General features: G+C 42.0%; 1 protein-coding gene across 2 annotated transcripts in view; it reads right to left on the reverse strand.

The window, feature by feature from the left end:
- Positions 1–14,368, reverse strand: part of NEB (nebulin) — a 245,400-nt gene that overhangs the window by 187,503 nt on the left and 43,529 nt on the right. For both annotated transcript variants that reach the window (XM_084810696.1, XM_084810706.1), the window contains exons 27-37: positions 13,821–14,018; positions 12,547–12,654; positions 11,278–11,376; positions 8,931–9,035; positions 8,704–8,811; positions 6,742–7,053; positions 6,440–6,646; positions 3,784–3,888; positions 2,024–2,131; positions 960–1,271; positions 17–223 (exon numbers count right to left, since the gene is read on the reverse strand). In XM_084810696.1, coding sequence (XP_084666822.1) covers positions 17–223; positions 960–1,271; positions 2,024–2,131; positions 3,784–3,888; positions 6,440–6,646; positions 6,742–7,053; positions 8,704–8,811; positions 8,931–9,035; positions 11,278–11,376; positions 12,547–12,654; positions 13,821–14,018 — 1,869 coding nt within the window. The remainder of the gene's footprint in view (positions 1–16; positions 224–959; positions 1,272–2,023; positions 2,132–3,783; positions 3,889–6,439; positions 6,647–6,741; positions 7,054–8,703; positions 8,812–8,930; positions 9,036–11,277; positions 11,377–12,546; positions 12,655–13,820; positions 14,019–14,368) is intronic.

Below are 14,368 nucleotides of genomic sequence, written 5' to 3' on the forward strand. Positions count from 1 at the left end.
ATTTGCATGAACTTACATCACTCAGCTGTTTGGTGTTGTGTTGAGCCAAAACCATTGGCATCGAATCTATCAAACTTGTGAACTTCAGTGTGTCTGGGTGTTGCCGATATTTCTGTTCATTTAATGCCTCTCCAGCCTTTCTAACTTTCTCTAGATCCAGAGAGCCTAAAGGACTCCATCCAATTCCTTTGAACCAGCTGTTGTAGTCTTCTTTGTAAACTTTCTGTGGGTAAAACCAAAGAGGAATTCAAAGGTAGACGTTCAGGGGAAAACATTTCAAAGGAAGAAGTACACAAGGCAGCTGCCTCCTCTGTCCCACCACCATGCCACCCCCTGATAATCACATACATCTGACTGGCTACATTTGAATCTGGCAGGACAGATAAAATGTTTTAGATTTTTCTTTGGAACGCTCCACAGAATATAGATAGGCATATGACCTGGTATGCCAGTTGTTAGGTACTAACTACTACAACACTCCCATGTATGGGTGGGCAGGTGGGAGGGAAGTGACTTCATATTTAGGTTCCCGCTCTTGTTGTATGCAAACCCTGGCTTTAGAAAGGAAATCCCACGTAACACATCTGTTAAGTCCAGTGAGAGACTGTTGTGGTTCACTTCCCCATTTGGATACATCATCCGTGAGACAGATCTCCCTTGCCAAGTTAGGGCAATTGTTACGTATATGGGGATGGGAAATTATGCAGGTGTGAGAGAGGAGCCAAGGCACTATAGGATCTCTATGCTTCCTTTTCTTTCTTTTGTAAGCCATCTAAATAGCTAGGGGAGCCTGGAAAATGCCCAATCTGACCCTGTGTTTAGAAAGCTCTGTTAAAAATGAATGGTTAATTCTTAACCTTAGAAATAATTTTTGAAAACAGACGCCATCCCAGAGAGATGGAAAACTACACTGTGTTGTGGTTTGGAACCAGTGACATTTTGAAAATAGGAATACTTACATCACTTTGAATTTGCATCATGTTCCTTGCTAGATCAACGCTCATGGCATCTGGCAGGTAGGTATATTGATGGATCAGGTGTTTGTAGTGGGTATTAGAGGCTACATCCTGAGCCTGCTTGGCAGCTTGGATACTGACCATCTCCACAGGCGTGTGATAGCAAGTCTTGCTCTTCTCGTAGTCCTTCCTGTACTCACGTTCAGACTGCATCTTTGCCACATTCATAGAATGGACAAGCTTAGGATCGTCCTGCAGGCTTCTGAAACCAACATGTTTTCCTCTTGCCTTCTCATAAGCTTCTTTGTATTTGTACTAGAGTTCCAATGAGAAAGACAGAGAGACAGTACAGGAGTTGTGCGTGGATACTGAGACTTGGTGAACAAGCACCCATTTTTATATTAGTAATGAAGGAAAGATCTCCTAGGTGAGGCATCAAGAACGTCATAATAGGAACCCTTCAAAAACAGAATCTCCTATGGCAGGGGTGGGGACATGTGACCCCCCAGATGATGCTAGACCATAACCCCCATCATCCCTGGCCATTGGTTCTGCTGACTGGGACTGATGGTTATTGGAGTCTTACAACGTCTGGAGAACCACATGTCCCCCACCATTGCCCTATGGGAACAAGCATGCACAGATGATCAAACTGCCTGGGAAGAGTGGGGTACGAATATTTAGTAAGAATGTTATCTGTATGGATTTACACAGCCTACTCCAAATCTCTTTCAGCTCCTATAAAATCATCCATTCAGTTTCACCAATAAAAGCAATGACAGATATACATCTGTTTTCAGTACGTAAGGGGGCAAGCTAGGGACACCCACCCACCCACCTACGGTAGCTAACTAACAGTAGAGTGGGGGCAAAAGCAGTAAGGGACGTCTCATCAAGGCATAACAAGCCATATAGGCAGGGAAGATGAGTAAGTAGGAGATCCAATAATCCAATGTGGAGAGGGGATTGTGTGAAAGGATGTTGTATCTGAATAGTCTGCACAGGATAGCAAAATCCCTATGACCAACTTCAATAACACAGAGAATTGAGCAGATATAGATACTTACATCACTAGCAATGTTTCTTGAAGCCTTGGCTAGAGTAATTGGAATAGCATCACCCAGTACATTGTGCCCTTTGGCTATTAGGTCATGATAGTCGTTTTTATAATAGGTCTGGAGGGAAAGAGAAGATTTTCAATATTCAGCAAGGTATTTAAATAATTATTAACGAACTACTCAGAAACCAGCAGTGAATATAACTGCTAATTATCATTTATCAGGTCACCATCACAGGAAGTAAGGAATATGAGGCTTTCAGCCTGCAATCCTATGCAGGTTTACTAGGGAGTAAGTCCCATTGAAACCAGTGAGATTTACTTGGAAGTAAATATGGCAGGCTAAAAAAATAACACCACTTCTACCAAGTGGGTTGCCAGAGAAGGGACAGTTCGCTATCTGTCCCTCCTCTACCAGCCTGCTGTAGTTCTGTGCCAGGCATAGAGGAGGGCTGCAGCCTCCTCCACAGCCAGCCCAGAAACCAAGGAGCTTGGTGGAGGAGAGACAGAATGATCCATCCAGCATGCTGTGTATCCACGCTGGACACAGAGCAGGGGGAACCTCCTCCTCTCTGGTCAGCATAGAAGTGCAGTGACCTGGCAGAGGAGGGATGAAACAATCATCACTCGTCCCATGGAATTCCTTGTCGCCTGTGTTGGCTAAGTGAGATATTAAACACAAGGCTGGCCCAAAGCATAATAAGAACAAAGGGATTGATCCAGGCTGCATTTATTGAAAGCTGCATGGAGGGCCAAAAAGGCGAGATATAAACTAAAATAACCCAATTGCTCGTCCTTTTGGGGGCAACTCCACTCTGGCTTACACCTAGAAATGGAGCTAGGTAGAAATGGAACTCCTGGCCAAGGTGCTTGAAGGTGGTGATGGGGCCTGATTGCCCAAGTACCTGCAAGTGTCAAACCCTAAGTTCTGGATAACCTCAGATTGCCAAGAGACCCACCTAGCTAGTCCTGTGGTATTCCAGCCTTGTGGGACTGCTTCACGGAAACCTTGTCCTTCCCCAAGGACATGTCTCATGATGCTCATGAATTTTTTTCTCCTATTTCCTCCTCAGCATGCACTTCCCCTGCTCCCAAACTTGCAACCATTTCAATGTGGATTAATTACCTATCCCCACCCCATTCCCTTTAGTCCACATTCAGACCTTCTTGCCCATAGTGCAGGAATACTGGACATCAGCTTCTCTAGTCAGATGATCCCTTCCTTGCATTCAAATAATGTGTGGAGGCAGGGGTGGGGGGGACAGGAAATGTCCCCTCTGGCCATGCCCCCAACAATGCCTGCACATTCAGCTGAACACGTGAAAGGGACCCATATGTACATAAGGGCTTCCGTTCAATCCAGAACCCTGTGCAATAAGAGGCATACGTGACACAGACTAGGTAAAAAAGCCAGGAACCCAAGAGCCTATCAGAAAACTTGGCAAAGGTCATTAGCAGAATCCCATAGAACCATGAAAAAAATTATTGCGCTGGATTCAAACTATAGCTGGTCGTGAGGGGTAGCTATAGCCTCTGCTGATGTGACATTCATTGTCTGACACACCCCCTCCTGTCTCCTTCCTCCAATAGGAGCAAAGGCAAACACTTCTTTCATTACCCCATTCACTAGGAGTAGCCTCAACCAAAATGCTATTTCCATAGTATGATGCCTGTGCAATTTGTATAATATTGGAATTAATTTTTGAACATCTCCATCTGCATTTATTTTCCAACTGATGAATTACCCACAGCCTTTCAATAGCCACTTACATCACTGATGTTAGCTGCATTGTATCTAGCCTGGATGAACTGAGGGGCATCTGGAGTCAAGTGATATTTATGCTTCATTTCCTCTCCAGAAGATTTGTATAGCCTCTGCAAAGCAAAGGAACAAGACAATAATAAACATGAATCTACTCAAAACTCTTTGCTTCCCTTGAAATTCCTCTGATATTTCATCCACGGAGGAAAGTCCAGATTGGGGTGAAATTTGGTGGCAATTCTGCTTCCAGTATAAATACTTATAGTTTGCACTGTGCAAACTATACAGTACAGTTTGCACTGTGCAATGGTCAATTTTGTAAGGGCCCAGTCCTATGGCTTGCACCCTTGATGATTGTAAGCCCCTGAACTCAGAGGCTGATGGTCATCCTATGCAGAGTAGGAGGAGCGGCAAAAGCGATCTTCACCTCCCTGTTCTCACACCCGGCATTTTTCACTAGACGGGCTTTTTTGCCTATCTAGCTAGGGCACTTTGGGGGGTAGAGAGGGAAGGAGGCTTGACAGGCTTCAGGGTAGCTCGTATCCTGGCATCTACAATCTCTTCCCCACCCACCAAAACACTCCTGGCATGCCCCATGGCTGTCTGAGGCATGCTGGGAGTTGTAGGGCTTTTTTCTGTCTAAACATGCATAGGATTGTGCCTTTATTCTACTTTAGTGCCCAGTTGCGTCTTAAAGTTAATAAAATAAGAAAGGGCCGTGATGATACTTTATAAGCAGACAGCTTCAGCTATTGGGCAGTATAGAAATATAATAAACAAACAAACCTTGAAAAAATAGATTTTTTTTAGTAGTATTGCCTTGTTTGTTTTAGTCTCTGCTTTTATAAATTGTGTTTTGCTGCTTTTTCTTGTTCTTGTATTTACTTGGATTTTACTGATTTTACTGTGTTTTCTCTTGTAATTATGTATGTTGCCCTGAGAACTTCAGCTATAGGTTAACTCTTACGTTGAATTAATAAATGATAATAAATAAATAAATAAATGGTGCACAAGGCCTTTGTACATGCATGATGTGGCTCATGTAATTCAGAAAGCTTCCAGAGCTACAAGATCCCATCAGAACCCATTGGATTCTATAAGTTCACCAGCAGAACAAAGACATCTAGGAGCTGGAATGGGTGAACAGATGTTTACCAGAAAACTAAACGTTTTCAGGCTGGGGCAAAGTGGTTCTGTTGAACCCTACTGTGAACTACAGTTTGAACCTCAAGTTAAGATATATGATGAGCATGTATATATGTGGATCTTTAAAGCTGTTTAAATATCCATAAATACAGAGTTTACAAATGCCATCAATCAATTAATCAGCTTTGGAATTAGACATAGCCTTTTGAAGAATCAATAAAATCATTAATCTATTGAAAAGCTAGATTTTGAGCTCCTCCAAGTCAGGCCACTTTAGGAATAGGAAAGCTCTCCTAAATAGGACAGTCCTTGCTATCCTTTTAAAGGAAAACACTGAGCTGGCAAGAGGAGCCTCTAAGCACAGAATGTTCCAATGCTGCAGTGCCACCACTGAGAAGGCTCTTGTTACCATCCTTGTCTGTTAGTCACTGCAGGATCCAAGACATTTTGCTGCCTGAGGCAGAGCAGCAAATGGCAACCACCCCACTCCCAGGTCAAGGTACATAGTACCCAAGGCCCATCAAGTTATTTTGGCATTTGAGGCAGAAAATCCCACAAGCACTTTCCGCCTTCTTGGCAGTAAAAATACAACCATAATAAATTAAATAACTACCAATAAGCTGCCCTTTCATGGCACCCAAAATCACTCTGCCTAATGGTAGGGCCTGCCCCGGATGGCAACACCCTCGTCACAGCCTTTACAACCCAGTGGACTTGTGTTGTTTTATGTGACGATCTGTTTCAAAATAAGGTTGGAAAGATGTATCATGGAAAAATATGAAGAAAATAAATGTAAAAGAAAAGGAAAAAATGATGAATCCCCCCAATGCATTTGCATAAGTATTTGACACAATGTCACATTTCTTCATAGAATTATGGATTGTGTCATGCCTCCCATGGACTCCTCCGAGGATGAAGGGGAATGGCAGGCTCCAGACCTGGAGGAAGGGACCAGCGCAGAAGGCGCCTGAGCCCCCTCACCTCCTGTGGATGTTCCTTGCCCGGTTGCAGCTTCCCCAAAGGATTCAGAGGGTGAAACGCCTCCGACCCAGGCAGAGCGAAGGCAGCTGCATGTATGTAAAAGAACAACACAGGCAGGCCTCTGTCCGTTTAAGACAGAGAGGCTCTCGGAAGCAAGACGACTGATTACATGCAGCTGCTTCAGGACACTGCTGCTAAAAGCTGGGAGCAGACAGAGGCAAGGCTGCCGGAGAACAACGTTGCTGTCACATGCCGGGTCTCGTCAGCCTCGCCTCGACTCCGAACCTGAACCCCTGCCTTGCTCGTGTTCCCTTGTGTGTTGGACTTCCGACTGGAAAATGGACTTCTCTTTGCCACATTGCCTTGGATTTGAATGAACTGGTAAAGCTTCCCGCTTCAGCCTCCTTTTCCCTCTCTCAGCCTTGAACAGGTTAACGACCCCGTTACCAGCCAGTGAGTTATTGCCACCTGCTGCGGTCAGCTGGCAAGGACTGACAGATTGCTTTTTTCTGACATGTTTCCCCCAGGCTTACTTACATCACTGAGCTGAAGAGCATTCTGCTTAGCCTGGACCATGACAGGTGAATCTACCACACTGGTAAATTTGATGGTGTCTGGGTGCTGGCGGTACTTTTTCTCATTCAAAGCATCTCCTGCCTTTCTAACTTTCTCTACATCCAGTGAGCCAATAGGGATCCATCCAATGCCTTTCATCCAGCTATTATAATCGTCCTTGTAAAGGTTCTGCATAGAAAAAGGAAGAATACATCATCATTACATTAGCAAATACACATTTTAAAAATACATTAGGTTGGACATCCTTGCATGGGCACACTTACATCACTCTGAATATGCATCATGTTTTTGGACAGCTCCACACTCATTGCATCAGGCAAGTAAGTGTAATGGTGCAACAAGTTCTTGTAATTTGTATTGCTGGCAATTTCTTGTGCCTTTTTGGCAGCTACAACGTTGAACATATCGAATGGAGTGTTGTATCTGGTCTTGCTTTGCTCGTAAGCTTTCTTGTATTCCCGGTCCGACTGCATCTTGGCGACATTCATATAATGGACCAACTTGGGGTCATCTTGGAGGCTCTGGAAGCCAACCAGTTTACCCTTGGAGAGTTCATGGGCTTTTTTATACTGGAACTGTCAAAATAATAAAATGAGATGGTTTTCCTGGTGAACGATGGATAACACATTAGTGTTTCATACAAAGACTCCTATTAAACAGGAATAGGACATCTACAGCAAAGTAAGAGCTCATTTTCATGACCAGCTCCAGCATGATTGCCACTACTCTGAATGCAAACCGCCAGTAGCCACCGGCAACAGAGGGAGTTTGTGCAGTGGCTACTGGATGTGAAGCATTCTGTGTGCACTGAGTTTTAGCATGGCACTGCCAGAGAGATTTTCCAGCGATTTGCACAGGGATACCAAAACTCAGTGCATGAAGACTTCTGTGCATGCTGTTGGCACTGGATGGCCACCTCTATTCATAATATCAGTGACTCAAGACAGTATATGGAGCAATTGCCACACTGGAGCTGGTTGTAACAACAACAACAGGTTGGATCTAGACTAAGCTAGTTGCACTTAAGTCCTACTTAAAACAATGTGAAAAGTTAGGCATTACTAAGTTAGTTGCCATTGAAATCAATGGGATCTCAGTGCAACCAAAGTGTAGCACAGTCTTATGCAAATTTACTTGGAAGTAAATCCCCCTGTGTTCAGTGGGGCTTACTCTGAGATTCATGCATATAGGATTGTGCTGTTAGTCTGGATCCAACCATCTAAGTCCTAAGGGTAGTAGCCGATGTTAGTCCTATGTAGAGTAGACCCATTAAAATGAATGAGATTTAAGTTAGTCATGACTAAATCTCGTTCATTTCCATTGGTCTACTCTACATAGTGCTAACATTGGCTACTACCCTTAAGATTTACTGTAGATGGCTGGATCCAACATTATAATGCTAATCTGCCTAGGTTAAATACATTTATTCTGGAGCTTTATCTTCCATACATTTCACAACAAACTTACCATATGCTTACATACACACAAACAGAAAAGAAATATAAGTTAATAAACTGATTCAAAGTAACAACAGTATGCACCACTCAAAATTCTCTTCTCAAAATGCTTCAATATTAATCAATAAATAGAATCTTGCTATAGAATGGCCTAAAAATAAAGGCCATTCTATAAATGGCCTAAAAATAAAGGCCACACTCCAGCCAAAGTTGAGCACTTTGAACAATTAAGGATGTGTTTAACTAATGCGAGTTCAAAGCCTCATTTGGCTTGTTCCCAAATTGTTTATTGGTACAGTATCAAGTATTGTTCCCCAACTTTGGCAATTTTTGGAAAGGTGGCACATCAATTTTACATATCCACTGAAATCAGATTACAAAACCAACATTAATTTCAATGGATCTAGAGCCCAGTTCAAGCTGTTCCTCACACTGATTGGCCGTTGTAAATTCTTAGCAAATGTACCATTAGAATGGGGATATTCTCTCATAGTTTGTAACCAGTCCTGACTATCCTCCAGTGAAATTGAAACTGCTAGTGGAATGGTTTTTCTCTCTCCCTGCAGCCCACCATGCACTCCTCAAATCTGCTCTGCAGGGTTGAGGGGCCCTCCACAGCAAATCTGGGAGGTGCATGTGGTGGGGGGGAGAGAGCAAGGGGAAGTCCTGTCATGCCAGTGGAAGTCTGTTCATGCAATGTTGGATTTAAGCCATAGTAAGTGGATTTAAGTGGATTTAAGCCACTTCTTTGAAAAAGTGAATACTTACATCACTAGCATTGTGTCTAGCAGCCTTAGCAGCTTTGATAGGAATAGCATCATTTCTCAGGTTGTATCCCTTTGTTATCAGTTCTTCCAACCCCAGTTTGTAGTAGTTCTGGAAGAGAAAGGAAATGTTTTATTGAACCAGTTTATTGCTTTTCATCTATATTTGCTTTTTCATCTATATTTAAAATTGTGTGCTGCATTAAAAAAATGTATTGCGAGTAAACTTACATCACTAATATTGTAGGAATTAACCCTCGCCTGGATAAATTGAGGTGCATCTGCTGGAAGGTTATATTTGTGAATTACATCTTCATTTTTGGCTTTGTACAGTACCTAGGAAAGAAATCAATGGAGAAAAATGAATATTATATTCAACACAGTCATAGTTCAGAACGCTTAAAAGATCACTGTTGTCTCAGCGTACAGTTTTATGCCCGGAAGCGAATGCATTCTAGACTAATAATAACAAAGTCTGTTATTAATGGGAACAGACAGTGGGATCTGGTGGTTCAAGAGCCACCTCTTGTTTCTATATTCTAATCCAGACCTAAAAGCCATCTCTTCCCTTGATTCCCCAAACCCATGGATGGAAGCCTGGTGATTGTTCCTTAAACCACCTAATACCATCACCTCTGTTAACCATCAGCTACAAATCATTGTTCCAGATCTGTCTGTACAATATATAGAAAACCTAGCCAGCTTCTTAAATTAGGCTAATTAAGAGGGGTATACTCATAGTATACTCCCTCCCTAGGGAACTCCACCATGCCCCCTCTTTAATGAGCTGCCGCCACGCATTGAAAATGTGGTTGTTCAGGCAGGCATTTGAGGTGGGTTAGGGTATTTTAGAAATACGATGTTTTAATGTGGAATTTTATCGTTTTAAACTGTTGTACCATTGTACATTGCCCAGAGTGACTGGGTGACTGGCCAGATGGCTGATTAAGAAAGTAAGTAAATAAATAAATAGGAATATAGGACTACTGGTTCATCTAGCTCAGTATTAACTACTGACTCTGACTAGCAAAATCATAAGAGTTAGAGTTGGAGGGAGGACTTGTACAACTACCCAGGCACTACAATCAACATCTGAGGCCTTCCTCTGAGTGTCACCTCCTAGGGAGGCTTGCAAGGTGGCAACAAGGGAGAGGGCCTTTTTGTTGGTGGCCCCCTGATTATGGAATGATCTCCACACTGAGGCCTGCCTGGCACTGGCACTGACACTGTTTTCGGTGCCAGGTTAAAACTGTCCTCTACTCCCAGTCATTCAATGGCATATTTAATGGCATATGATGGGACATCTATGCCAGCTGTCTGAACAGGTCTAGTATTTTATTGAAATTGTTCTTAGCTATTTAAATTGTTTTTAACTTTTGCATATATAAATTTTTATCCTGTATTTTATCTTGTCAACTGTTTCGAACCACCCAGAGAGCTTCAGCTATTGGGCAGTATAGAAATGAAATGAATTAATAAACATAGTAATAATAAAATGCCATCTAGTCCAACCCTCTGCTCAATGAAGGAAATCCAAAGCTAGAGCATCTTCAACAGATGACCACCCAGCAAAGACCTCTAGCGAGGGAGAGCCCACCACCACGTAATTGCTTCCATTGTCAAACTGCCCAGGCTCTAATAGAACAGTACGAAAGTTAGATTGGGAAAGCAAAAGTAGTGCTGAATTGAGAAAGCATGATTATTAATTGATTGTATTAAGACTTCCCCATTTTTGGATATGCATTTGCTCTTTTGTGTTAAATTATATGTTCAGTAAAATGTTCTTATTGCCCAGGTCTTTCCCACCATCTGTTACCTGATTTTTTTAATTGAAGATGCTGGGGATTAACCCTAGGACCTTCTGCAGATAAGACGTTGCCCTCTAAGCTATGGACCCTCCCCAGACTAACTATATAATAAGATAAGATTATATTCAACACTCTAAATTTGTTGGGGAAACAATCTGAAGATAATGGTGCTGGTTACTGGACAAGAGGTAGCCACAATGACACAATCATTGAGCAAAACCAGAGATGATGGCTCCAGATTCCTGTGATAACAGATACGTCTTCTATGAGGCACTTCATGTTCGGCTTCCAGGTATCTATCACTGGAGAAACTGGTATCTGTGAGCTGAGAGTATGGGAAGCAGGCTTTTTGTTCTGATATAGAAATATACCTCTCACAGTTCTGTCAATAACTAGATGAAGTAACAGGATAAAGTATATTTTGTCCATTGTCTTCAATGGAAGTTAAGCTGTTCAAAACCATGTGTTTTTCAACACCATGTTCAATACCATGTGTTCAAAACCATGTGTTCAAAACCATAGGCTGTGGGCCGCACTGCTAGTAATCTGAATAAACTTGCATGCATCTATTCTAGTTGCACGTCTGCCTGTATGGGTGAAAAGTCACACCTTTTCCCCTGTAAGGGGAATAGGCACACTTTCCTACAGAATGGTGGGTGTAGTATTTGACTGAGAATCGTTGGGTTCTTAATGGTTACGTGACTCCATGGTGACTTTAGAACCCAGTTAGCACGCAGATGCATTTAGACATCACACAGACCAAGACTTACATCACTCCTCTGAGCTTGGTTGATTTTAGCCTGTACTACAACAGGATCATCTTCAATTTGTGTAAACTTAAGAGTGTCTGGATGCTGACGATATTTTTTCTGCGTAAAAAAAAGAAAAGAAAAATATACTTCATTGAAAGGGAAATCATAGGCAAGATTTAAAAATAATAATTCAAGCACAAATTTACTCACAAGAAAAACATTTCAAGATGGGTATGCGGCATTAAGAATTTTTCACAAGGAAGCATTTAATTATATGATACACCAGCAAAATGTGTGCTTTCATAACAACAAAGAAAGTCATCTTAAAAGAGATGTAGTCAAGTTTTTACATTGGAGAGATCCTGAGCCAATCTCTCCTCTCCTCTCTTCCCTCCTTCAACCCCACCCCCCGATTTCTCTCTGTGTTAAATATGTATGTATGTTGATATATGACAACTGCTTAGAAATTTCAATATATTAAGCAGCATGGAAGTATAATTAATAAATAAATAAATGCATTGAGGCCTGTGCATACATGGAATTGCCTGCTGATGTTCTTGAGTGTACATTTAAATCCACAATGTAGATAAAATCAGGTACTGAGATATATATAAAATGGCCGCATGACAGACAGTGTGAAGGTCTATGGGCACCTTTTCACCTTTACAGATATACAGATACCTTTACAGATGTCTGAAATGGGGTGTGAGCCACCCTGCTAAGATTGCGAATTAAATGGCATGTATCTGCTCTAGTTGCAAGTCTTTCTTCAGAGTGAAAGAAGCCACTGGAACAGCACATACACAGCTCTTTTTTAAAAATCCACTGATCAGTCATTTGGCTCAGAAAGGGGGCAGAGAAGTGGGGAGGCCCGAGCTTGTGGTAGATGGTCTGCGTACAAAAGGACCCACATATAATCCCCAACATCTCCAGGCAGAGTTGGGAAAGACCCCTGTTTGAAACCCAGAAGAGCCGAGAGCCACTGCCTGTGAGTGTTGACAGTACTGAGCTAGATGGCCCAGCGATCTGACTTGGTGTAAGGCAGCTTCCCATGCTTCAGAGTGGAATGGATCCCATCCTCCTTCTTCTTCCAAACAGCCAATTAGCAGGATTCTAGCTTTCTCAAACGGGTTATATTCATGTGACCCGAGTTGCTGGATAGGGCTTGGGAATCAAATGCACAGACCGACTTTGTACACGTGGTTTGGTTTTCCCATTTATCTAGAAGCGTGTGTGCAGACCCCCGCTTCCATGTGGTATAGCCCCTAGCTAGACTGGGGTATTTACCTCACTGATAATATCTGAAGCTCTTTTAGCTTTTTCTGCATCCAGGGACCCATATGGCACCCAGCCACAACCTTTCATCCAACTGTTGTAGTCAGCTTTATATTCATTCTGGAAAAGACAACGCAAATGATGAACACATCGTTTTTAAAAAAGGGAAAAGCTAGCTTGCATGCTCATGTGACATACGTTCAACCTGTCCTGCGTGTAAGGCAACATTCCCTGAGGATTGTTTTTCAACGAAAAGCAAACCAGTTGCATGACTGCATCGAATAAATATAAGATTGTATCACAGGGCAGAATCCAACAGAGTGCTTATGCCACTGCCGATTCCCTTACACCCTGCTGATTCCCTTTCCATAAGCAGCGGGTCCTGTGAGCTCCACTGACCTGCCTCCTTCCAGAAACGAGCATTTCCACTCATTTTGGCTATCCCCAAAAGCGCTGAATTGCCATTGCACATGCAGTGGGGGTGGCTTGCATAAAAGAATTGGTGGGGCGTAAGTGCCCCATTGGATTCTGCCCATGGTTACAGCAAGTGATGAAAATAAAAGGCTGGAATTCTGAAGCAGGTGCAATTAAGGATTGACTAAATTAACAGGGGAAGGCACTCTACAAATTCAGTGTAAAGAATTTCAGAGTTTCAGAATTGTCAGAAAAAGAGTAAAAAAAAATCTTATAAAGTTATCAGAAACCAATGGTCAAACTCCCTGAATTCCAGACTATCCACTAATGTTAACATTGGTCCACTAATGTCGTACAGGGCTGTCACAAAAGTTGATGAGTATAATGCTTTGATTCAACGGCAAGCTACAAAACATTATACTTTCAAACATGAAAAGCTGTTTGCTTTTCAAACCCACAGAGAGTTTTAACCTTTCTCTAATTCTAGTCAACCGTCTCAGAAAGTTAACAATATTACCAAGAAAATGTATGCTGAAAACATTTCGAAAAGTGAAACATTAGTAACTATTGACTATTTTTTACAGATTGCTGTTTGTTCAGCCTTTGGGTCTGCTAAGTTGCCAGATGGCCTTTAGTATTCATCATCATTTTCTCTATGAATGTCTTAGACTTTTAAAGTAAAGACATGTGACATATATAGACCATGTTCACATATGTTATTTCCACTATGTATCTCTGCTATGGTCTGTCTCAATTCCCCTGGTTTATTGCTGGGCCTGGGGAAAGCCTAGGAAAATCTTGTGTCTCTCTGTGTCTGTACAAAGCCTTCTTTATTTAAGCAATACTAGGTGTGCAAAACCATAGCTACTTACATCGCTCTGTAGAACATTTGCCTTCTTGGCAAGCTCCAAATTAATACTGTCAGGAGGATAGGAGTAATCATGAATGAGATGCTTGTAGTCTGCATTGCTGACAATCGCCTGGGCTTTCTTTGCTTGTACAACTGGAATCATGTCCAGTGGCGCTGTGTACCTGGTCTTTGACACTTCATAACCTTTTTTGTATTCAAGCTATAAGAGAATTAATACATACCTTTAAGAGTTCACACTTTTTTTTAAAAGCACACGATGTTGCAAAATGCAGGTTATGGTTGCATTTCTGCGAATGTGATGTGTCTGCTAATGCCAGGTACAGACTATTAAAGGAATCTTTTTCATCAACAATAGAGAACATTTGCAAATTACTGGAATGTGAGATATGGACAAAATAGAAATTCAGACATATTTGTACGAATTCTCAAATAGGGTTCACCATGTTGACAGGTATCTATTTCTGCATCTGAAACTTTAATAACCACCCAGAGAGCTTTGTGAACTGCCCAGAGAGCTTCAGCTATGGGCCAGTATAGAAATATAATAAA

This window comes from Heloderma suspectum, chromosome 1, assembly GCF_057233095.1.
Source record: "Heloderma suspectum isolate Gila_16-S chromosome 1, 16-S_ref, whole genome shotgun sequence".
NCBI lineage: Eukaryota > Metazoa > Chordata > Lepidosauria > Squamata > Helodermatidae > Heloderma > Heloderma suspectum.